The 25,313-nt window shown below is 37.6% G+C and overlaps 5 protein-coding genes across 7 annotated transcripts; 1 reads left to right on the top strand and 4 right to left on the bottom strand.

Moving 5' to 3' along the window:
• Positions 1-80: 80 nt before the first annotated feature.
• On the bottom strand, positions 81-3,591 carry LOC149678306 (adipocyte plasma membrane-associated protein-like). Of its 2 annotated transcripts, XM_089836292.1 has the most exons (10): positions 3,193-3,591; positions 2,945-3,090; positions 2,690-2,873; positions 1,968-2,101; positions 1,829-1,906; positions 1,653-1,766; positions 1,053-1,233; positions 753-887; positions 474-621; positions 81-327 (listed from the first exon to the last, which is right to left on the bottom strand). In XM_089836292.1, exons 3-10 carry the CDS (start codon positions 2,758-2,760, stop codon positions 172-174), a joined length of 1,017 nt encoding a protein of 338 aa, XP_089692418.1. In that variant the 5' UTR covers positions 2,761-2,873; positions 2,945-3,090; positions 3,193-3,591; the 3' UTR covers positions 81-171. The 2 variants fall into 2 exon arrangements, with proteins under 2 accessions (XP_089692418.1, XP_089692419.1); XM_089836293.1 differs by lacking the exons at positions 1,829-1,906; positions 1,968-2,101; positions 2,690-2,873; positions 2,945-3,090; positions 3,193-3,591 and having other exon boundaries at positions 1,305-1,700.
• Positions 3,592-3,731: 140 nt separating this feature from the next.
• On the bottom strand, positions 3,732-6,420 carry LOC149678305 (adipocyte plasma membrane-associated protein-like). 2 transcript variants are annotated; one of them, XM_089836295.1, is made up of 7 exons: positions 6,220-6,420; positions 6,069-6,146; positions 4,804-4,917; positions 4,552-4,732; positions 4,321-4,455; positions 4,057-4,169; positions 3,732-3,889 (listed from the first exon to the last, which is right to left on the bottom strand). In XM_089836295.1, the coding sequence occupies exons 1-7, from the start codon at positions 6,314-6,316 to the stop codon at positions 3,870-3,872; spliced, it is 738 nt and encodes a 245-aa protein (XP_089692421.1). In that variant the 5' UTR covers positions 6,317-6,420; the 3' UTR covers positions 3,732-3,869. The 2 variants fall into 2 exon arrangements, with proteins under 2 accessions (XP_089692421.1, XP_089692420.1); XM_089836294.1 differs by having other exon boundaries at positions 3,754-4,169.
• Positions 6,421-6,585: 165 nt separating this feature from the next.
• Positions 6,586-10,440, bottom strand: LOC149678304 (adipocyte plasma membrane-associated protein-like). The gene is made up of 8 exons (XM_089837037.1): positions 10,341-10,440; positions 9,239-9,372; positions 9,095-9,172; positions 8,899-9,012; positions 8,289-8,469; positions 8,056-8,190; positions 7,851-7,998; positions 6,586-7,228 (listed from the first exon to the last, which is right to left on the bottom strand). The coding sequence occupies exons 1-8, from the start codon at positions 10,415-10,417 to the stop codon at positions 7,070-7,072; spliced, it is 1,026 nt and encodes a 341-aa protein (XP_089693163.1). The 5' UTR covers positions 10,418-10,440; the 3' UTR covers positions 6,586-7,069.
• A 412-nt stretch (positions 10,441-10,852) lies between these two features.
• Positions 10,853-16,389, bottom strand: LOC149678303 (adipocyte plasma membrane-associated protein-like). The gene is made up of 12 exons (XM_089837036.1): positions 16,107-16,389; positions 15,889-16,023; positions 15,688-15,835; positions 14,859-15,002; positions 13,958-14,076; positions 12,968-13,101; positions 12,827-12,904; positions 12,639-12,752; positions 12,327-12,507; positions 11,312-11,446; positions 11,109-11,256; positions 10,853-11,020 (listed from the first exon to the last, which is right to left on the bottom strand). The coding sequence occupies exons 1-12, from the start codon at positions 16,211-16,213 to the stop codon at positions 10,853-10,855; spliced, it is 1,611 nt and encodes a 536-aa protein (XP_089693162.1). The 5' UTR covers positions 16,214-16,389.
• Positions 16,390-20,220: 3,831 nt separating this feature from the next.
• On the top strand, positions 20,221-25,053 carry LOC149678302 (MFS-type transporter SLC18B1-like). The gene is made up of 14 exons (XM_089837035.1): positions 20,221-20,406; positions 21,140-21,267; positions 21,331-21,502; positions 21,550-21,623; positions 21,691-21,841; positions 21,898-21,966; positions 22,234-22,321; positions 22,805-22,944; positions 23,355-23,453; positions 23,524-23,618; positions 23,684-23,779; positions 24,479-24,550; positions 24,639-24,732; positions 24,925-25,053. Exons 1-14 carry the CDS (start codon positions 20,221-20,223, stop codon positions 25,006-25,008), a joined length of 1,548 nt encoding a protein of 515 aa, XP_089693161.1. The 3' UTR covers positions 25,009-25,053.
• The last annotated feature ends 260 nt before the right edge of the window (positions 25,054-25,313 follow it).

Raw genomic sequence — 25,313 nt, 5'->3', positions numbered from 1 at the left:
CAACTGTCCAATATTCAGTCCTCAAAAACCCAAATTTTCGTGCATGGGATATGAAATCTAAGGCAAAATTTAACAAATGATGAAGGAATCGCTTATTTCATAAACTTTATTAAGAAGTAAAGTAGTACACCAAAGTTTGACAACGATATTGCACTATATGTCTGCGACCATCTATGGAGTTACTTTTAAAACGTAATTATTCGTAATTGATCCAAAGTACAATTTTCCGTTGAAATCTGTCACTTGAGTCAACGAGCAAGGTACATTTCCATTTGGAATGATTGCTTGTTTCGTCGAACCATCTTCGTTGATTTCCAAAGCCACGCACTGTAAATTTCAAAAATAGACAAGGCGTATTGTAATACTACTTCAGTCGAAACTTTAAATAAACTAAGAATAAGTCTTTAGATCCTTCATTGTTTAAATGTAATGGCCTATTTCTCCGGGTATTAAATTCTGTATTTTAGTATTACCTCCAAATATTTTTCGTTTGTCAATGTAACATTACGAGTGACAGCAACCCAATATCCGCCACTTGAACTCGGTCGTATATTATCCGGCAATCCCGGGGTCTTCGTTATAACACTCAACGTGCCCGCATTAGGTCCCCTCAAAGTGTACCTGAAAAATAAGGAACCTAGATTTCAGGAAGGAAATTTGCAGTTTTTCACATTGAAATTGAACAGTAATATGGTTTTCTTAGAACCATGTAAAGTTTAACAACTTCTTGCAGTTATGTTAGTAAACTTTACCTCGAAACTCTTGCCCTCGTGTATTCGGATATTAGTAAAGAGTCGTAGTTCGGGGAAAGTTGAATACCGTTGCAAAAATACAGATTACGAATCAAAATCTCTTCTTTTTTAGTCTTCAAATTATATTTGATTACCCTGAGAGTGTACAATATGAATAATATAATTATGAAATATAGTAAGTACTAAATTTAGAAATAAATTTTGACTCAAGTTCTGAATTTAGAACCTCAGTAGGTAAAAGGCGAGAAAAGAAGTTAATTGAAGATGTGGCAGCTGAAACTTGTTAACTCATACACTCACATTCCCGTGTTATCCGTCAGGCCGATCTGTGTAACTTTTCCAAGTTCTGTCTCATTGAATTTTTGCGTTGCGGTAGCAATGTAAAGTGTTTGTGTCGATACATCCATGTCAAAGTCGTCCAAGAACGGGTACTTAAGGTTACCATTCTCGTCGTAAGACGATAATAGTTCAGTCGACGTATCTTTGTAGAAATACTGATATTTATAACTTGTAACGTATCCACCATTGGTATTATGGATTCCCATTTCTTACAAGGCATTTCGCTTAGGCTCCCGTTCAGCAGAGAAAAGTTATGACTTCCAAACAACCACCACACCCACCCCAAGCTTTGTGAGTGAGAGGGAAATTCGTATTTTGTCTTTCTGCGCATGTGCAAAATTTCAAACCCACCACTCAGGATTCCCCGGAGAGATAGAGTTCCTTTTCCCCACGTGACCCAGCTATTTTCGCCTAGATTTACAGCCGCGGGTGTAACGCATATTTGGTGGCCAGCCTTTTGGCTTAATTGGGAATCCATAATACATTATACATATCCATGGTGAAAATTTGCGCCCCCTGAAAAGGGTCTTTCCATACGCTTTTAAAATTAACTCTTCTTACAATTTGACGTTTTCAAATCTATCGAATAGACACCGTTGAAAGTATCTACCGCTATGATAACTCCATCAAAAATACGCAATCCAAAAAATCGTCGCTCACCATTTTTAGCACCGGCTTAAAAACCAAATGAACGACGTTAAATTGAACGTAATAAACTGATACTCAAGGGGTATTACGTATTTCGGGCAGTGAAGTTATTGAAGTTTCGTTGAATTTGACTATCTGACCATTCATATCACCAGCATAAAAATATCCTATGACGAATGAAATACTTACGAAAATCCTTATTGTAAAATATTATGTAGTAATGCTTACCATTGTATTCAGCAATGGAGTCCGGCGCTAAAATTTTGCCATCAAGTAATTTCTCATTATTAGCGAATTTCACTTTGTCGCAGTCTAACTTCGACACGAATGGCTCAACTAGCTGAAGGGTTTTGGTATAATCACTGATAATTAACAAGAAATTAAGATTTTCTTAAACACCACTATTTGACTCATCAATGGCGAGATTTAATCTTGTTATTTGCCTATCAAAACTACCTTCAGTAGAAACTTGAAGGAGAGAGTGTGATTGAGAGGCAATCTGTATACCTAAAACGTATCCCCCATAAACGGCAACGAAGTATTCCCGGCATCCTCGGCGTTTTGGTGGGACCGTACGATACCGAAACGTCGACGATGCACCCATTTGTCTCTCACAGAAAAAAGGCGCTATGCGGCAGCACTTGCTGATCCCTTCCAAAAGTAGGGTCGTGCGCAAGGTATTTTGGGAGGCGTTAATTGCCGCACATGACTCACCAATATCACCACTCCATCCCGCTGTCTCCTTCAAGATTCAATAATTAAGTTGAAGTTCAATTAGGGAAAGCTAAATGCACTTGAAAAATTGTTTCTTTTAAATTCATTAAGATAAATTTTATTTATATAAAAGATGTCACGAAGGAAGTTTGAAATATTGTAATTAGACCGGTTTTTTATTAAACTAATTGTGGGCCTAATTATTTATTAAATGTTTTTCAACAATAGAAACATACCTGAAGGGACTGGACTTCCCGTTGACTTGATTAGAGTTCGCAATGAAAAGTATTAAAATATTTAGGAACATATTCAAAAACCTTTGACTTAATTCACAACCCTATTCCGTTTGTTTAGCAAAATGGTCTCGATGAGTGTACGGGAAGCTATGGATTTTTCCAGGTCAGTCACTCCATACCGGCACTGTAAATGTGATTATCGTAGAAATGGGGTTGCGCTTAGCAAGCCGCATTTTAACTTTAATAAATATATACCAATTCCCAGCAATTAAATATAATTTCTAATAATGATATGAACGAGGGTGGAACGGAATTAAGTGAGGAGGTTAAAACAGTCACTAAACCGTCGTGTCGAGTTACATCCGCGTGTAGGAGTGATAGACAACTTGAGTATTATGTCACTGTAATCAAATATAAAAAGAGAGTAGCAGCGTACAGTACTTATGAGTAGCTCCATCTGTTTTGAAAGCCTATACTACGTCAACCAAAACGGGCATTAGTACCTTGGCGCGACCCTTCTTGCGCATGATAGTGGAATATGTTCATTGTTCAGTGACGTCTTACATTGGGCCCGATAGGCACTTGCCCGGGAGCCTCACTAACATGGAGGCCCTACTTAATTGAATTAGAGGCACAGTACACCGCATTTCCCAGGGCCTGTTATGCTCTTAAGACCATGTTTTATTATTAATTTTGCCATGAAGACCTAACCAAGAGCACCAGTACAGTACCCACATGGTGACAATTTTATGCTGCTTATATAGAAATATTTCGTTCAATCATGAGCATGCCAAACTGTCAAACTGAAACTGGACACTTCAATCTTTCATGGACATATTTGAAGCAACAGAAATTTTGAAGATTAGGAATGCTAATCATATATGGTTAAAAGGAGGTTCTTTTCAAGTATGAATCTATACTGTATATTCATGATTGACGTACATAATTTTTTTTTTCTGAACCCCTTAAATATCACTTTGTTCTGTAGAGATAAATTTATTTATTTTAACATATCAGCCAATGAGGCTGGCGCCATCTGCGTTACTATGGCGTTACTTTAAAAACATATTCATTCGCGAATGATCCAAAGTACAGCTGTCCATTGAAGTCTGACACTTGCGACAATTCGCAAGGTAAATTCCCATTAGGAATGATTATTTGTTTTGTAGCGCCATCTTCATCAACTTCCAAAGCCACGCACTATAAAAATTAAATAAACAAGCCATAATTAACTAACTTTAAAATGCCAGAACTAAGTTTACGGTCTAATTCGATCAATGTTTTCGGGTATTTAATCACGTATTACCAAAAGTGAATAGACTACGTCAGTACCTCCAAATATTTTTCGTTTGTCAATGTAACATTACGAGTAACAGGAATCCAATATCCGCCAGTTGAACTCAGTCTTACATTATCCAGGGATCCCGGTGTCTTTGTTAGAACGGACGATGTGCCAGCATTAGGTCCTTTCAGAAAGTACCTGAAAAATAGGTGAGTGACCTTTATGATCGAAATATTGTGGTCATGCGCATTGGAATTCATAGTTATCGTAAAAGTGTTTAAGAAACTTTTTCTACTCATCTTTGTATCTTCTTGAAGTGATGTGTTCACGAGTTAGTAATAAACTTTACCTCGAAACTCTGGCCCTCGCAGATTCGGATATCAGTAAAGAGTCGTAGTTTCTTGAAAGTTGAATGCCGTCGCCGTTAAAGATATCGCGTACCAAAATCTCTTCTTTCTTCGTTTTCAAATTATATTTGATTACCCTGGAAGTGTGCAATTCATTATCCCTTTTGTTTTTCGCTAGCATATTTTACAGAAAGACAGAATTTGCTACAATAACAAAAACAGTTTGTACTCACACTGCCGTGTTATCCGTTCTGCCGATCTCCGAAAGTTTTCCCAACGCTGTCAAATTGTACTGCTGCGTCGCGGAAACAATGTAAAGTGTTTGAGACGAGACATCCATGTCAAAGTCGTCCAACAACGGGTACTTGAGATTGCCATCTTCGTCGTAAGAGGAAAATAGTTCCTTCGATGCATCTTTACGGAAAATATGACCATATATTGTAATATCATACAAATCGCTTATTGGTACAAGTGTAGCATCTTACAATTACACGATTTCAAATCGACCGAATAGACTCCGTTGAAAGCATCTACTGCTATAAGAACTCCGTCAAATATACGAACCCCCAAAAATCGCCGCTGAGGATTTTTACCACTAACTTAAAACCAAATGAAAGCGATAAAAATTAAGAAGAAAAAAAAAAATACGCTTGGAATATAACCATAAATGGATGATATTACCATAAATTTATGATCTACCATTAAGTTTTTATGTCTGAATGGAATTAATAGAGGACTAGTCTGATCTATGCAGCCTATAATCCGTCATAAGCCTACCTAATACTAATTTATAAGAGACATTACCACTGCGAAAGCCTTTACTTTAGTGTACTCTTAGGACAAGCGCAGGGTTGGCAAAAACCCGGAAAAAACTAGTTTTTGCCGGGACACGTGGAAAAAACCGGTAAAAACCGGCAAAAACTAAATTCATGGTTACAAAGTGGTAAACTAGCGAGTTTTAAGTGCATTTTCGTGATGTTTGTTATTGTTATGTTAGAAAAATAACAATAGTATTTTTAATTTTTAAATTTGAGTTGGTTATTACTCTATTAAATTTTTAGTATTCAAATTTGCCAGGTTTTTCGCGAATATTTAACGAATAGTTAGTCAAATACTTTACATAGCAACTGGAAAAAACCGCGGAAAAAATGGTTTTTGCCACCGGTTTTAACCTGGTTTAAACCGCGCGGAAGAAACCGCGGAAAAATTAGTTTTTGCCACCCGGTTTTTACCAGGTTAAAACCGCGGTTTTTTCCACCCCTGGCAAAAACTTGCCAACCCTGGACAAGCGAGAGGTGACAAAAAAATCTCCTCAATAAGCGATTTTAAAAATTACGTTTCACCCGCTGTGAGCGCATAAACGCTTTTTCCCCCGGCAAAAGCTTGTTTATGTTTCGCTCTGTTTTTCTTTCGAAGGTGGAAAAGTATCGCGTGATCCATGTAAAAAACACAGGTTGAAGTTTGCTGGAGGAAAACCTTACGTTATAAAAAGAGAACCTAAACTAAAAATTCCACCCAAGAGAGAGTCAGACCATGGAAGAAGAAGGGTGTACACCCTTCTTCTTCCATGGTCAGACCACCCCAATACTTCTCTTAGCCTAGAGCGGCGCTGTCAGGGAAAGAAAATTTTATTTTGGGTTTTTGGCGCCCGATCTGTTGGAATTGCCGACGTGAAGGAAAGGGACAGGAGACGTTCCTCTATAAACCTACAGATGGATACTTAAAGAAGAGGATTAGCTTATGATATTACCTATTTCGGGTAGTGAGGTTATTGAAGTGTCGTTGAATTTAACTATTTGACCGTCGCCAGTGCCAGAGTAAAAATATCCTATGGTACGTGTTCACGAAAATAATTTTACAAAACAATTAGTAACTCCAAAATTTCCAGAATCAATCTTTACCATTGTATTCCGCTATGGATTCCGGCGCCTTAATTTTCCCATTTAGTATTTTTTCACCATTAACGAATTTCACTTTCTCAGTGTCTAACTGCGACATGAACGGGTCAATTAGCCGAAGTAGATCGACAGCATTACTGTTAATTGACGGTCATTAGAGGTCAAGCAGATCAGTAGTAAATAAAAATAATGCGTTTTCGGTCCCAAATTGCTTAGACAATACCTGAAGAAATCGGGTTTTCCACAAGCTTCATTAGCGTTCTTAATCAAAATTATTAAAGCTAAAATGGTTATAAACATATTTTAACGATTTGACGGAATTCGCTTCGCGTTCTTGCCTGTTTTCCGTAAAATAATTTTCATGTACGGCCACTCCACAACACCGCAATGGAACATTTATTTAGGGCAAAACGGTACACGTTGAAACAGAGTTAAACAAGATGGTCTAGCCCATAATTGAGTCACATCGTTAACGTAATCTCGCTACCCTACTTCAAAATATTCACTCAAGCGAAATATTCCCTAATATAAGGGGGAATGTTTTCTCATTGGCTACCAGGCAACGTGAACCACACGTCACCCACGCCCTACTTCCTCACTTCCGTTATAAATATTTCTTCCACTACTACTATTTGGGTAAAACAATTTTTCTTTATCGTCAATATATCTACTTTGACAAACACGACATTGCAGAATTGATGTAGGCATTGCTTTCCTTGCTAAACCCTGATGCTTTGTTGTGTTCTGTAGGCACATATAGGTATATTATAAATATATTTATTTAGTAGTAACAGCCAGGTAGGCCTAGCAACATATACGCCGATGTGGCTCTATTCAACTGGCGCCATCTGCGTTAGTATGGCGTTACTTTAAAAACATATTCATTCGAACTTGATCCAAAGTACAACTGTCCATTGAAGTCCGACACTTGCGACAATGCGCAAGGTAAATTTCCATTAGGAATGATTATTTGATTCGTAGCGCCATCTTCGTCGATCTCCAAACCTATGCACTGTAAAAGTTTAAGAGAAAGCGCGTACTGTAATAGAATCTTAAGAACATTTTAACTAATAGATCATTCCATAAATTAATTACCGAGAAAAGAAAACATAGGTGGGAAGCCGCACTCTTATGTTATTTCCCTCGCCCCAAGAGGCAATGCCAGACAGAGCTAGCCCGAGTTCAATAGAAGCAACCAACTCGCACTGCCTCTAGCGGTGCCTCTCTGTGCGAGGGAAAGAACCCTGTGGTCTTTGCGTCTCTTCTTTAACCAGGGATAAGGGAGTTGAGATGGATTGGAAATGATGATGATGGGCGACCTGCGGCACCGTATCTCTCCCAGTGTACCTCGCGCACGCCCCTACCTTCGGTAGGCGATGGCTAAGTGCTGCCGCGTAGCGCCATTGTATTTGTACGAGAGCTAGCTTCTATTTTTAAGATAGAGGTTGTGTCCTTTACAATTTAGTCAGGTACGACCCTACCTTACCACTGAGGATGCTGGGAGGACTACGGCGCAGTAGGTGGGGGTAAAGTGGCAACGCTATAGGTATGGGAGTTTCCCCTCCATGCCCATCTCCTTCAAGCTTTAACTAGCTCGATGCTTTCGGGTATTTAACCCTGAATTTGGGTATTACCTGCAAAAAGATTTCGTTTGTCACTGTAACAGATCGTGTAACACCAACCCAATAACCGCCATTCGAACTCGGTCGTATATTATCCGGCAATCCCGGTGTCTTAGTAAGAATACTCAATGTACCAGCATTAGGTCCCGTCAAGATATACCTGAACAAAACAGAACATGAATGAACTTCACCATGTAAATTTAGTAATAAACTTTACTTCGAAATCCTCGCCATTGCATATTCGGCTATCAGTAAAGAGTCGTAGTTTCTTGAAAGTTGAATGCCATCGCTAAAATAGAGATTACGAAGCAGAATTTCTTCTTTTTTCGTCTTTAAATCATATTTAATTAACCTGAAAGAGTGAAATTTAGGGGTTGATTATGCCTTTAGTTTGTAGCGGATTTTATAGAAAGCGGGAACTAGACTCAATAACAAAACAAATGTTCTCACATTCCTGTGTCGTCCGTGGTGCCGATCTGAGCAATTCTTGCGAAATTTGTCAAATTATACTCTTGAGTCGCGGACGCAATGTAAAGTGTTTGAGAGGAGACATCCATGTCGAAGTCGTCCAAGAACGGGTACTTGAGATTGCCATTCTCGTCGTAGGATGAAAACAGTTCCTTCGATGCATCTTAACGGAAAATATGACCATGTATTGTAAATATCATATAAATGGCATATTTGTTCGCCAAATGTAGCACTAGTTAACTAAGAGCAACATCGCAACAGCCGTAATTTAACAAGTCACGCAAATCAAGATTTTCTTATTAGCTAGGTGTGGTTGGAGAGGACGTGTTCGACGTGCTATGTACAATGAAACCATGTTTTCTAACTACTAAGGTAATGTACGAGATGCTTCAACGGTTGGGGTGTTTCTGATAAGTATGCCATAAATTTAGGGGATGTTCTTTGGGCGATTTTGAGTCCTAAATGTTCTGTGACATTTTGCCGTCCGGGTCACTGTTTTCAAGTTAAGATTGGAGTATTTTACGGATGATCACTTTAAATCTACTTTAGAAACTGAAAGACAATGATTTCTAATTTAATGAGCTCTTCTTACAATTACACGTGTTCAAATCGACCGAATAGATTCCGTTGAAAGCATCTACCGTTACAAGAACTCCGTCGAATATGCGCACTCCAAAAAATCTGCGCGTAGGATTTTTACCAGCAACTTAAAACCAAATGAAATTGATTAAAATTAAAATTAATTTCGTTACGAATGATGAAATATAACCAGAACTTTGTGATGTTACCTATTTCGGGTAGTACAGTTATCGAAGTGTCGTTGAATTTGACTAGTTGACCGTCGCCAGTACCAGCATAAAAATATCCTATGGGACATGTTCATTAAAAAACATTTTAGTCACGAAAATTATGATTTATTTGTAAACTTTTACCATTGTATTCCACTATTGATTCTGGCCCCACAATTTTCCCTTTTAGTAATATTTCACCGTCAACGTATTTCACTTTCTCAGTGTCTAACTTTGACGCCAATTGGTCAACTTGTCGAAACAGATCGAAAAAGGTACTGTTAATTAAAAAGCAGAATTAATTAGATAATTAATATTTGACGCCATCATCACTTAATTGTATAAAACATTTTATTGAGCTGGCATAGTTTTCGAGCTGGTAGCACTGTTAGTTTCGGGAGAGATTTTTACAAGGTGCAATCCGTATTTTGCCAAATAAGTGCTACCTCTCGCCTTGTACGAATATTTTTTGGAAACGTTTCAATGAAAATCGTACGTAGAAGGGTCCTACGCTATAAGATGTAATTAAACAGGTTTCAGTTTAAGGGAGGTGACGGAAGGGGTCAAGTCATCTTCGGTGGACACGGGACAGTCAGAACCTTTAGGGTAGGATCACGAGCACGTCTCCCAGAAGCTTGGCTAACAGGAGTGCGTCAGACTCACGAGCTTATACAGAGTTCAGAAGAGGTTGACCAATATTCGTATGTAATACATACACCGGTTTGTATGGTTAGTCCGAGGGGGTAGACACTTTGGATCTCTGTGTACACCTGAGTTCAAAAGAGTTCAGCTTTGACAGTGCATTGAGTTCAAAGCCTTCGGAACTCAGAGTTCAGCTTTGACAGTACATTGAGTTCAAGACATATTGTACACCTGAGTTCTCAAGTGTCTACCCCCTCGGGTTAGTCTTACTGAATTCAAGATTGAAGACCTTATTCTCTTCGCCACTCCCTAAAGGCGAGTTCCGTTAGCGTCAGGTGACTTCTATCTGGGTCAACTAACCTATTCATGCTAGCAGCTCATTTTCTTCTGATACTTAGCTTTTTAAAATAATTTCGAAACGAGCAAAATGCGGAACCAATAATTATTGAAATATAAATTATTAATCAACTCTAATCAAATTATAAATTCAAAGGTCCAATTTAGGATCAAACAGTTTTGGTAAAGGAATGAAAAATACAAAATACATTGTAAGCGGCTTGAAAATGACATAATTTAAAATGTTTCCAAGCCGCTTGAGAAATACCTGACGAAAGAGGATTGTCCGTTTCCATGATTAGCATTAATAATCAAAACGATTATGGTTAGAATGTTTAGAAGCATTTTTTAACGGTTTGACTGAATTGCGACGCGATATCGTCTGTTTTCCAAAAAGCTATTTTCGTGTACTACTATTCCACAACATGCAATGGCGAATTTATTTAGGGCAAAACAGTACGCGTCGAAAAAACCGCCGAGTTCAAAACCGAAATAAACGGAGTCGGTTTGCAAGTTCTTTACTTTGAATGTTAAGAAGCTAATAACTAATTGTATCTAAGTTAACATAAGTTTATAAGATATGTTCCATAAGTATGACACTACCAATACTTCGTAATGCTAGAAGTAGGCGTTGTTTTCGTTGCTGAAATCTGAAATATTACTTTGATCCGTATACAAATATGGATATATTATAGATATATTTATTTAGTAGTAACTGCAAGGTAGGCCTAGTAGCATACACGCCGAATTTTTGGCTTTATTTGACTGGCGCCATTTGCATTAATATGGCGTTACTTTAAAAATATATTCATTCGTAACTGATCCAAAGTATAGTTGTCCTTTAAAGTCTGATACTTGGGCTAATGTGCAATTTAAGTTTGCATTTGGAATGATTATTTGTTTCGTAGCGCCATCTTCATCTATTTGAAAACCCACGCACTGTACAAACTAAAAATAAAAAACAGAGTATTGTAATACAACTTGACTAAGCTTATGAAGATGTTGTCGACTACTAAATCCTGTATTGAAGTATTACCGGCAATTGGTTTTCGTTTGCTGAAGTAACAAATCGTGTTACCCCAACCCAATATCCGCCGTTAGAAGTTGGTCTTATATTATCCGGCAATCCCGGTACCTTTGTTAAAACACTCGATGTACCAGAATTGGGTCCCGTCAAAATGTACCTGAACAAAACAGAACATGAACTTCACACCATGTAAATTTAATAATAAACTTTACCGCAAAACTCTCGCCATTGCATATTCAGATATCAGTAAAGAGTCGTAGTTTCTTGAAAGTTGAATGCCGTCGCTAAAATACAGATTACGGAGCAGAACTTCTTCTGTTTTCGTCTTTATATTATATTTGATAACCCTGGATGTGTAAAATTCATGGGTTGCTTATTCCTTTAGTTTTGCACTAGCGTATTTCATAGAAAAAGGGGCAATACTTCTAGCATAAGTTTATAAGATATTTTCCATATGTATGACGCTTCCTATACTTCGTAATGCTTTAGACTTAATGAGAGCTAGTTCGAGAACGTCAAGTGAGAATTGCAGACAACACTCGGTTAATTTTGCCGGACTTCCATCTTCCTATTTAGTCCGCATTACCATAAGTTTATCATGCCTCTGAGTAGAGATATGGCTGCTACTCCTATGGCAATAGTGTTTGTCTGGCTCCCTTTAATGAAATCCTATACTCTCTCCTATCATTTATCACCTCAACTTCAATACAAAATTGTACTGCCTAGCCTAGCGTTTCTTTTATCCCTTTTAGAATGTTTCAGGACTGAAACCGCCTCTATCTCACGAGAGAGAGAGGGATTTTGGTGTTGCTCAAGTAAAATTCGTTCCCCCCCCAAAGCCTGCCTATACGAAACGTAAAAATCTCCTTTATCCCATTGGATGATTTTTTTCACGTGACCCATTTAGTAATCGTCTCGACCGCTTGGTGGCTGCACCGCGACAAAAATTTCAAAATTTTCTCTCTTCGGATCTTAGCGCTATACGAGTTCTGACGTCACAGTAGCCTGCCTAAGATGCCCAGTTATAACCCATATTTGTGTACTTAGAGGCATGATAAACTTATGGCATTACTAAGACTTTGACAGCGCCTTACCAGGCGTCTGTTTACAAGAATCTCTGACGCTTCATGCCTTCATCTACGTCACTTCATGACAAGCTCTCAGTAACCAGTGACAAAACTTATGGAACTTATCTTGTGAACTACCCAAAGTAGATTGTGTACTCACATTCCCGTGTTATCCGTAGTGCCGATCTGAGCAATTTTTTTGAAATTTGTAAAATTGTACTTCTGCGTCGCGGACGCAATGTAAAGTGTTTGAGACGAGACATCCATGTCGAAGTCATTCAAGAACGGGTACTTGAGATTGCCATTCTCGTCGTAGGATGAAAACAGTTCCTTCGATGCATCTTAACGGAAAATATGACCATGTATTGTAATATCATACTAATGTTATTTCTTAAGTAAAAGCAACTTGGCATCTTAAGCGTTTGTCAAAAATTGCTAGAAGAAACCCTAAGTTTAAATGAACTCTTCTTACAATCACAAGTGTTCAAATCAACCGAATAGATTCCGTTGAAAGCATCCAATGCTATAAGAACTCCCTCAAATATACGCAATCCCAAAAATCTGCGCGTAGGATTTTTACCAGCGGCTTAATTAAAAAAATGAAAACGATTAAAATTAATGATATTTTTATATTCTAATAATTAAACTGTGTGATGTTACCTATTTCGGGTAGTGAAGTCATTGAAGTGTCGTTGAACTCGATTAGTTGACCGTCGGTAGTGCCAAAGTAAAAATATCCTATGGGATATTTCCATTAAAAAAAATATTCACGGAAGTGTCGATTTATTTGTAAATCATTGCCATTGTATTCCACTATAGATTCCGGCCCCACAACTGTCCCATTTAGTAATATTTCACCGTTAACGTATTTCACTTTCTCAGTGTCTAACTCCGACAAGAACGGGTCAACTTGCCGAAGCAGATCGGAAAAAATTCTGTTCATTAAAAAGCAATAAGCAATTAGTTAATTAATATTTGAAGTCATCATTGCGGAATTTTTCAAAACGTCTTAGGCCCGGGGACAAGCATAGTTTTAGAGTTGGTAGCACTGCGCTTTTTGGGGTGAAGGGTTTTGCAAGGTGCAAACCGAATTTTGCCTAATAAGTTCTACCTCTCGTTTTATATGGAGTGCAGGAGAAGTTGATCTATATTTATATGTAATCCATACACCGGTTAGTATGATTTGTCTCACTGAAGGCAAGATTGAAGGCCCCCTTCCCTTACCCCTCTCCGTAAAGGCAAGTTCCGTTAGCATCATAGCTGACGTCTATCTGGGTCAAACTAACCGATTCGTGCTAGTGCCTAACATTTTTAAATGAAATAGACCATTGCAATATTTAGTGGTTGCTCGACTCGTATGGACTATTCCATAAACACTATAGGGGCTTGGTCGCCATCTTAGGATATTTCCATTGGGCCAAGAGATAACGCCAAACGGAGCCCGAATAGTGTTTGCTTCTCCTCTAGAATTTATGGAATAGTCTATACGAAATATGAATCGAGAAAAATTCGGATCCAGAACTCGTTATTGAAATACAAATTCTTGATAAACATTGAGACAAAGGCCCAATTTAGGATCAAACAATTTTGGTAAAGGAATGAAAAATACAAAATGCATCATAAGCGGCATGAAAATCGCATTAAAAAATGGTATTCAAGCCGCTCAAGACTATAGTTACCTGAAGGAATCGGAATCTCCTTGCGCATGATTAGGGTTCGAAATTAAAACGATTATGGTTAGGCCTAGAATGTTTAGAAACATATTTTTAATGCTTCGTTTGAATACGTTACGCGTTCTCGACTGTTTCCAATAAATGAATTTTCATGCCACAACGGTACATTAGGTGCCTTGATGTAGGTTGCGATACGGAGGAAACAGTACACGTTGAACGGGTGAAACGCTTTGCAAGCTGTATTTTCAAGCTTTTTTAAATTAAATAGAAAATGAACGACGTTTGATTTGAAAATATTCCAGTTATAAAGTTAATATCATAGAGTTGACTGTAGTCGTAAGCCTAAAAGGTATAGAGACTAATATCAAGAAGTGATATTTAGTTTATTTGGGAGAAATTATAAATTCGCCTCCACATTTCCAGTTTTATCTCCAGTCCAAACGTATAGTAGGTAGTAGGTACCCCGGAGTTAATCCCCGCCTATAGCATCTCATTGGTTCTTGAAAACTCACGTCAGCGCGACGCGAATGACGAAAAGTACGTATTTTCCGACTGAGGAGAAGCGAAATAGCCCGGCCTCCTTTACGCCCCTCCCCCTTGTATTTTGAAAGGAAGGGGGACTGGTACTATGGCGCGCGAATACTTAGGCATCTTAAACCTTCTCCCTAGAAAACTTGATATCGCTTCTTGGCCCTATACCCTACTTTTTTTTTACAAAAAAAACATGAATGTTTTACTAATAAGTCTTTGCTTTGAAGGTTAAGTAGGCGAAAAATGTTTTAACTAATTGTAAGCAAATGGAAGGGGTTTGTTTACCGTCAATATGTCCTTCTGATAGACACAACATTGAAGAATTGAAGTAGGCATTGTTTTCCTTGATGAACCCAGAAATATTTCTTTTTCATAAGGCATACATAGATATGTTATAAATATATTTATTTAATAGTAACAGTGAGGTAGGCCTAGTAATATACACGCCGATTTTGCCCTATTTGATTGGCGCCATCTGTGTTAGTTACTTTAAAAACATATTCATTTGAACTTGATCCAAAGTACAACTGTCCATTGAAGTCTGACACTTGGGCTAATGTACAATTTAATTTTGCATTTGGAATGATTATTTGTTTCGTAGCGCCATCTTCATCAAATTCCAAAGCCACGCACTGTAAAAATTTAAAGAAAAACCGTGTACTGTAATAGAATTTTCGTACACTATTGAAAAATTATCTTAGAAAAAAATTTAAAAGAATAACCCGTAGAAGCCATCTCTAACAAACTTTTGAACATCATTACTAGTTGGTCTAACCAGAAGTTTATGACTTCTTATCCTGGGAAGTATTGGACTCTAACCATATCCGGAACCATCTCTGTTAGCCAACTTCTTATTAGGTCCGATCACCGCGCCACCTACGGCGCTTCTCTCATTTTGAGCTGGCAGGCTGATTTGCGCGCCAGCAGCGGGCAAGTAACGAAACTTTAAGGTGTGTCCTGTGGTTTGAGGTAACGAATCAGAAACGGCTCAAACTAGTGTAGGGTCTTAGGCCCACGGATTTTTATGGGTTTTAAGAGTTCTAGACAGACGGCTTTTCAACGATTGGCGCTGAAGAAGTTTTGAACACGCCCCACAGTTTGAGAGCCACAGCCTCTCGGCATGGGATTTTTTTCAGTAGACTAGATCGTTTTCCTAGTGGGGAGGAAACTTTCGACCCTCTTTTACGATTATCATAGGCAATTTTGACTAGCAGGGATGGATACTATACAAAGCCTTAGTGTCCAATACTTCCCAGGATAAGAAGTCATTAACTTCTGGTCTAACTCAATCCTTCTTATGAAGATGTTTTGTATTACCTGCAAATGTTTTGCGTTTGCCGATGTAACAGATCGTGTTACACCCACCCAATATCCGCCGCTAGAGCTCGGTCGTATATTATCCGGCAATCCCGGTACCTTTGTTAAAACACTCAATGTGCCAGCATTGGGTCCCATCAAAATGTACCTTATAAAAACAGAACATGAACTTCACCATTGTAAATCTAGTAATAAATTTACCTCGAAACTCTTGCCATTGCAAATTCGGATATCAGTAAAGAGTCGTAGTTTCTTGAAAGTTGAATGCTGTTGCCAAAATAGAGATTAGGTACCAGAACCTCTTCTCTCTTCGTTTTCAAATTATATTTGATTACCCTGAAAGTGTTCAATTCGGGGTTCTTTGTGCCTTCAGTTTTGAAAGAAAAAATTAGCTTCAATAACAAAACAAATGTACTCACATTCCCGTGTTGTCCGTGGTGCCAATCTGAATAATATTTTCGAAATTTGTTAAATTATATTTCTGAGTTGCGGAAACAATGTAAAGTGTTTGAGAGGAGACATCCATGTCAAAGTCGTCCAACAACGGGTACTTGAGATTACCATTCTCGTCGTATGAAGAAAACAGTTCCTTCGATGCATCTTTACGGAAATTTTGAAATTATATCATACAAAAGGCTTACTAGTTCAGGGATAGATTTAATTTTGGAAGTAGGAATGGAGAACGGTTAGTATTTACTTCAGTCCGACTCACAGCCCAGTATAGAGCCCCTCGCTCGAGTCGCTCCAACACGTAACGAAAAGTTTAAATTATCTTATTGGCTCACCTAAACTACGTTTTGATGACGTTGCTGGCGGCGAAAAATACGAAATTCCTTTTTACCTCTGCCGCTATGACCTGCCTCTTCTTTCATACCCCTTTCTCGGGGAAGGGGGTCCCGGACTTTGACGCGCGCTCAGATTACTCTGCTCTCCATTAATACTTCTAAAATTAATTCTGTCCCTAATTGAACTAATTCCTTGCCATAATAGGTAATTTAAAATTAAATGAACTCTTCTTACAATTACACGTGTTCAAATCAACCGTATAGATTCCGTTGTTAGCATCTACCGCTACAAGAACTCCGTCAAATATGCGCACTCCAAAAAATCTGCGCGCAGGATTTTTACCAGCGGCTTAAAAAAAAATAAAAACGATTAAAACTAAAGATATTTATTCTAGTAATTAAACTCAGGAGATGTTACCTATTTCGGGTAATGAAGTTATTGAAGTGTCGTTGAACTTGACTATTTGACCGTCGGTAGTGCCAGTGTAAAAATATCCTAGGGTACATTTTCATTAAAAAAAAAAACTAAGTCTCGAAAGTGATGTTTTATTTGTAAATCCTTACCATTGTATTCCACTATGGATTCCGGCCCATCAATTTTCCCGTTTAGTATTATTTCACCATTAACGTACTTAACTTTCTCAGTGTCTAACTTTGACGTGAATTGGTCAACTTGCCCAAGCAGATCGAAAAAAATACTGTTAATTAAAAAGCAATAAGCAATTTTTTAATTTATATTTGATGTCATCATTGAGCAATTCTACAAATTATCTTAGAGAGCTGGCATAGTTTTTAACACTGTTAGGATCAAATGATTTTAGTAAAGGAATGAAAAATACATAATACATTGTAACATTAATAGAGGTTTGAAAATCGCATTAAAAAAATGGTTCCAAGCCGTTCAAGACTATAGTTACCTGACGAAAGCGGAATCTCCTTGGACATGATTAGAGTTCGTAATCAAAACGATTATAGTTAGGCCTATAATGTTTAGAAACATATTTTAAAGGTTTGTTTGAATACGTTACTCGTTCTCGGCTGCATCCAATAATTTAAATTTCACGTAATGTACTGCTTTTCCGCCAACGGTGCATAAAGTGCCTTGATGTAGGTTGCGATACGGAGGATGCAGTACACGTTGAACGGGTGAAACGCTTTCCAAGCTGTTTTTTCTAGCTTTATTAATTAAATATAAAATGAACGACGATTTATTTGAAAATATTCCAGTTATAAAATGAATATCGTAGAGTTCACTGTAGTCGTGAAATCCCAAAGGGAATAGGTTGAATTATCACAGGCAGGGAGAGGTAAGGGGTAAGAGGTTCAATTTAGCAGACGCTACTAAACCAATGTGGTAGTCATCGCTTTTAAGACTAATTAAATGCTAATTATTTTCTATCACTCTTATTGCAACACAGTGAATTTAAATAACACTTAATTAATTAAGTTAAATCGAAACCTCGAAAATAATTTCACAAAGTATTCTCACAATTTACTCATTGAAGAAAATCTGTATCTTCACATATCGCCCACTCACCCAAACATCCGAATTCACCACAAAACATTTCATCTTGAAATACAAAACACAGTTGAATAAGTTGACAAGATAAATAGCGGAGCAGCTGAAATTTGTACCGGTTTTACAAGGGCTTTTCCGTAACGTTTATCTCTGACTTTGTCACTGCTCGACGATTTAAAGCCTAGATGTATATAACGAGTCTTACGTCACACCAAGTAGTGGTATATAACTTCGTTAATGTCTTATCAAACATACGCGAAAGAAGAAAAAAAGTTACAAACTAGATTGCCTCGTTGAAATGATAAAGATGCGACGAAACATCTTCGTGACAACATTCAGCTCCTTTTACTATGTTGCAAAAAATAAAACCAAAAGTAATGAAGGTGAAACGTCACACAGGATTGTTGGTAATCGGAAGTAGAGATGTGTCGGTAATTTACACCGCCGTAAGTTACCGGTAATTTATGATACACAATCAAGTATTTATTTTTAGAAAAACTGTGCGTATGATAACCGTTAAACAGATATCAAGTACTAACATAAGTTTATCATGAGGCATTATAAACTTATGGTACTAATAATAGTAATATTTAAAAGTTATTTATATTAATTACTATTTCTGCATTAAAAATAATGTCGAATAAATTAATAAAATTGAATTTAAATTGTTAAGGGCAAAATGTCAATGAAGTGTTTCTACTCAAAATCGCCCATTGAACATTCGGTCCTATTATTATCCATTTTGGAAACCCACACACTGTATTTCACCAAACTTCAATAAATTTCAATCAACTAGACCAGTTAATTATTAGCAATTGAAATTTATACTTACTAAACCCAAATTCATTGTACTTTTATATTTAAAGGAAAAGGGTAGGTAACATAACATAATACCTAAATAGAACGAAACTAACCCAATTTTTAAGATAATTAAATGCTAATTACTTTGTAATAAGAGATCATTTGTTTCTTTTTGTATTTTTCCTTTTATATTTAGAAAAATGCCGTTCTTTTAATGTATAATCAAGAAGTGATATCTAGTTTATTAGGGAGAAGGTATAAGATGGCAAAGTATTCGCGCGCCATAGTCCCAGTCCCCTTTCAAAATACAAAGGGGAAACTAAAAGGAGGCCGGGCTATTTCGCCTCTCCTCAGTCGGAAAAAACTCAGTAATTTTCGTCATTGGCGTCGCGCTGACGTGAGTTTTCAAGAACTAATAAAATGCTGGTTGTAATTTAAAGGCGAGGGAACCTACTATACGTTTGGTCTGGAGATAAAGCTAAAAATGTGGCGCGAATTTATACTTTCTCCCTAATAAACTAGATATCACTTCTTGGTATAATTTTATGTTACTTAATAATTAAGAATTTTGATCTTTTTATCGTAATGACCATCTGAACTTCATCGCGTTGGCGGGAAACTAACGTTTGGCAATTCTTAAAGGTAGGTGTGGGATCGTTAGCGGATGCCAATAAATTTAATTTAAAAAAAAAAACAGTTAAAAATTTGTTATCGAAAAAGCTTGCGGAAAAACTGGTAACATAGACCTTGAGTTTCAATCTCAAATTAAAAAAAATTCATTTCCATTGAAAGAAAGTGAAACTAAGCATTGAAGATAGCGGCTGACCTTAGTGTAATAAATTCTAGTTTTCTAGTTTATTTATTCCGTGTTATTTCTTCTCTTTCTGTGTATCAGTCGAGCAGAGTTTCAAAAAAAAAAACAGAGACACCTGTAATGTTTTTTAGCTTATACCGCTGTACTGTAATTCGAAAAACAATTAGTAGAGGTAAATTTTGCTTCTACTTGTAAAATTCTTCGCATGACTGTTGTTTGTTATCGTGTTTGAAACGTTACGGCTTCAGGGTGAGTACAACTATAATTGCGAAGAATAATATTTATCAATCAAAGTCTGTTGTTGAGGAAATCGGAGTAGCTATAAAGGGTGTACCTCGTATCATCAGTTCCCGAAATAGCGGCTGCTGTTTTAGAAATAGCGGCCACTGTTTTAGAAATAGCGGCTACTGTTTTAGAAATAGCGGCTACTGTTTTTGGAAATAGAGGCTGCCGTTTTAGAAATAGCGGCTGCCGTTTTAATAATTTATGACAGACTTATGATGAATACCCTGTATAGTTCCGGTAATGTATAAATAAAATTAGAATTCTAAATTTAAGATTTCAGAGTCATTTGCCGGTTGCTCTTGTCAAGATTTATAAGAATAAACTGAGTCATGAAATCGGACTATGGCACGGCGGAGCTTTTGCCTGAACGTTCAAGTTGTGTATCCAGCATACCAACTATGCCCGGCGAAGAGCGAAAGAAAACCAAGATCGTTTTCTTGATAATGTCACTAGCGGCTTCACAGTATTTCACATTTCAATCTGCTTTCATATTATCTTCATTCTACCCACGATATGTAAGAATAGCTCGGCTTGAACTATGACCTCTACATTTCTGTATTGATAGAGGGCTCTATGATTGGCATCGTAAGTTAATAAGATATGTTGGCCATAAGTTTGTCACTGGTAACTTAGAAACGGGAGCTTGTCGTGAAGTGAATTAGGTAGGTCATTTATTAAAGGTAAAGCAACGCCTGGTGAGGTGCTGTCAAAGGCTTAGTACAGACCAGGAATAGATTTAATTTTAGAAGTAGGAATGGAGAACGGTTAGTATTTACTTCAGTCCGACTCATAGCCCAGTATAGAGCCCCTCTCTCCAATCATCCTATTGGCTTACTTAAACTACGTTTTGATGACGTTGCTGAAGGGGACGGTGGAAAACACGTAGTTCCTTTTTATCACTGTCGCTATGACCCGCCTCTTCTTACATACCCCCCCAGTCCCGTGGAAGGGGGTCCGGGACTTTGACGCGCGCCCAAATTACTCTGTTTTCCATTCCTACTTCTAAAATAAAATCTATCCCTGTACAGACTAAATAGGACGATAGACTGCAAAATTAGCCGAGTGTAGTCAACTCTAGCTTGCCGTTCTCGAATTAGCTCGAGCTGTAAGTCTCTAGCATTACTAAGTATAGGAAGTGTCAGACTCATGGAACATATCTTAGAAACTAATGTTGGCACGTAAACCATGACCAAGGTCGTACTCCCTAAGGGCGGAAGTTGATATCGATACGTCATAATTTGTTTTCAGTGTCAGGCCAGAGGAATATCGGGTCTTCTAATTGGTTTTACCATGGGAGTAACTCAGGTTGTAGCCATTGTTGCGGTTTACGCTCAAGTTTGGTTGGCAAGTAAGAAAAGAGAAGTTCATTACAAGAAGTATCAGAATCAACCGCTCTTTTGAGTATATGATAGCTCCACTACTTCTCTTTCCAACGTCAGCTGGTATTTGAGATTACAACAATTAAGCAAAACAGCAAACGATAGCATTTATTCTCAGCATCTGAATCCTTATTGTACCTCGCAAGTACTTCGATTCGACCAATTACAGACTCCCGTTGTCCCGTGTAAGCCACTGATTTCTTGTACTACATGTAATGAACTTCTGGTTAAGGTAAAGAATCCCTTGAAATTACATTCATTGTAAATAACATATTAAAGATGAATTACGTAGCGCCAAAAAATCAACTAGTTTGTGGTTTATTTATTACTGGACTCACCTCATTGGCGTTTGGGTATTTAAATTAGTGATCTAGAATTCTAAACAATGTACGTAATTGTCCTGTTCCTTTTCTGACACAGTTTCACCGATCAAATTGCAGACAACACCATTTACATTTGGACTTGCATCGCTCTAAGATTGGTCCAAGGATTAGGTATTGCTGCAACTGATTTATCCGTATTTGTTATCGCTAATGTGGAAACGCCAATGAAGCACCTCTCCACAGCTATGGTACGTATTTTAATTCAAAACATGATTCAACGGTATTCAATAAAAATTATTTTAAGGGTGTTTTGGAAGCTCTGTTATCTGTCTCCATCGCTATTGCAGCTCCGTTAGGTGGAGCTCTTTACAAAGTAATTAACTGAAATGAAATACACCACTTCGACATTCTGTTGTGCGCATGCCCGATGCCCCGCGCTCGAAGCGCCTCAAGGGGAAAGACTGGAAACTGCTCTTTGTTACCCCTACTAGCAAAAGCGCAACCCCACGTGGTTTTTCTCCCTGCCCATCTTAATAAGTACTAGTTCTCAGTAGCCCGCTGTGGCGCCCTAGGTAATGTCAAAGTGGTGTATTGGGTAGGAACGGTTTTACTTAAGCTAACGGTTTTCAATATTTATTAGGAAGATCAATTTTACATACCGTTTGCTGTCTCGGGCAGCTTATGTTTCGCCCAAGGCGTATTCATGACTTTATTTTTATCCAAAAAAGGTAAAAAAAATTCTGTCCTCAAATAAAGTGAATAGCACAAGAGTGAACATTTTGAACAATACCTGTAATAACAATGTTAGCTTGGTATGTATAAAAGAAACATTAAGTGGAAACTCCTGTACTATTACACCTTGAACTACTTTTTAATTACCAGATAAGGCACACTTCTACCTTTAAACGTTCAGTTCTGCTAGTTAACAAGATGTGCAGGCTGATATGTCTCACTCCTCCACATGTTGAATTTCCTTGTTTTAGGGGGCAATGTTTTTGGACCCTTACTTCCTAAACTAAGTGTTGTAGGCCCTATGTTCTGTGAGACTTTTCACTTAGTCTGACACAAAGAACACACCCTTTAATTTATGACACACTTATCAGAAACAACCTACATTAATATCTAACAAGGACAACTGCTTGAAGATGGAACATGCTTCGCTACAAACATTGTTTTTTACAAGGTCTTTTTCGTTTTACTTTCAATTACAGATCATAAAGAAGAATTTACAGTATGTGGCCTTCTTTCGAAGACATTTGCTGTATCATTGACACCCCATTTGTATCACATGATTTTGTTTGGTTCACTAGTCGGCTTCTTTGGTGGAATGATCGAACCTCACTTAAGAATGGTAATCGTAGAGAGTGTCAATAGATAGTTAAGGGTCTGTAAAAAAGGCATCAGCGAATGGGTAAAAACCATTTGAAATACGTCACAGGCACCACGTGACTGAGGAAAGGCGTAGTTGAAAGAAACTTAGCCCGTTCAATTTCGAAAAACTATTGGCTCTGCAATTTCGTGAAAAACAAGGACCAAGTGTCCAGTTCAACTCCACGCTGAGTCTTTTTATCTTGTCGTCACGTGGTGCCAGTGACGTAGATCGAATACTTTTTACCCCACCCCCGAAGACTTTTTACAATCCCTTTAAATTTGGAAAGAAACATTTCAATATCTGAACCTTCACAATAATTTTGGGATTTCAAAATATTCGTTTCAACAAGTTTTTGGAGTATGGTTTTCACTCGCTTTGTTTCCTTTCAGTTCAATTTGACTCCAGCCGCTGTTGGAGGCGTAATACTATCTACAACTGGGGTTCAAGCCTTAACGTATCCAGTATGGGGTCTTATATCAGACAAAACAGTGAGTTTATGAACTATTAATTTCACTAAATCAGATAAAGGTAGATTGTTATTGTTATTTCAATTTTCAGAGAAGCTATAACACCATTTTGTTTATTGGATATGGTCTTATTCTTTGCGGCTTGGTTCTGTTTGGACCCATTCCTGGACTTCCAAAACAATTAATGTAAGTGACAGGCATTGAGTAACAAAAGGATTCTTTAGGAACTAATAGCGTACTTCTCTTTCTAGAATGCTACCCATCGTCATTGTTTCATTGGTCTTATGTGGCGCTGGAGTATCTGCAATGTCAATTTCAACATTCTTGTTATGCAAAATTCAGTTACTGTAAGTGCCAGACATGGGTTCAATCGCAAAATATTATCTTACACCATAGAACATTTTCGACTCAAAATCGAGCAAAGAACATCCCCTTAATGTATGACAGACCTATCAGTAACACCCTTTGTTGCCAACTGTCAAAAATTTATTTAGTTCTTTTTATAGAAACCCACAGCATCACTTGCGTGTAATAAGAACTTCCATCAAAATTATATAAAGAATGGGTAGATTTTACTGAGGACTAATATTTTTTAGCACCCTAGGAGCGAAGGCACTCGGCGTTGCCCGTCGGGACATTTTTAATTGCTTTCCATGCGGACATTATTCCATAAAGAAGGGTTTTTAAGTTTTTGGCCGCCATTTAAAAAGGTGGCAACAAATAGAACCCAAAAGACCATTCAGCCCGTCTATAGTTTAAAGGAAACCAGTGTACTAAATATTTGTGAGATCGGTTGAAACGCGCGGACTTAATTGCATAGAGAAGATTTTTTTACATTTCTGGGCGCCATTTATTAAGATGGCGGCGGATTGGAAAAATCTTTCTTAGTACGCGCCTACTACTTACGAGTAACGTTCCTGCAAAGTTTCAGCCTTCTAGGGCAAGCGGTTTGGGCTGGGTGTTGATTATCAATCAATCAGTCAGTCAGTCAGGATTTATATAGATATAGATTACCGTAGTTTTTAATTAATTGCGTGTTTCAACAGAAAATCATGTCCATCGGAAAACATGGCGAGCTCAGTAGTATCCGCGGCTTACGTTGGCTTCTCTGAGATGGGGTAAGCATTTAAGAACAAACAATTTTATTGAAAAAAAAAAATCAAAATTCAGTTGATTTATGATCTATTGTTTGTCTTTTGACGATAGAGTGACGGTAGGAGAAATGGTTGGAGGTACTTTCATTGATTATATAGGGTATCGCAATGGTGCGGCACTTTGGGCACTTCTAGTCTTACTAGGGGTAAGTGCCATATAGTTCTTTGACCCTGGTGGCAAACGCCGGAGGTAAAAGAGAGTCTGTTGTTTGACCAACATGTTGTTTTAGAACTGAACATTTGGTACGTGAACAGCCGCTATCTAAAGTCTTGGTTGTCCATGTCATGTTGAGTCTAAACTGTATGTTAACTCGTATTTTGTTGTTGTTTCGTTGCAGATTTTACTTCAAATCATTTTCAACGTCATTGCTAAACGTAATGAAATGGGGAAAATTCCTCAAGATACTTTGAGTACGCGATAAGATACCATTTACATTTGTTGTTTTTAGAAAATAAATATTTATGCCCGAAAGGCTTCCACGTTTTTTTTTTCGCTACTTCTCAAAGATAGGGAAAAAATAAATATCAAGTTTATCTTTTCAATCAAAAACAACTGAATATAAATATTATTATCAAATAAATTGGTAGTGATCAGACTTTACTATTTTTTTAATTATTTTAATAAAGGAGTAATATTATTAAGAGGGTTAAAATAAAACACTTCGGTATGTTAAGGATTACAAAGTGAATTTTAATGACCTTGAACTTTTAGCTACGAGCGGCGCCA

This window comes from Phalangium opilio, unplaced genomic scaffold (genome assembly GCF_054372755.1).
Source record: "Phalangium opilio isolate 3A_F unplaced genomic scaffold, DU_Popi_V2 ptg000042l_1, whole genome shotgun sequence".
NCBI lineage: Eukaryota > Metazoa > Arthropoda > Arachnida > Opiliones > Phalangiidae > Phalangium > Phalangium opilio.
This window is presented reverse-complemented; position numbering and strand designations above follow the sequence as displayed.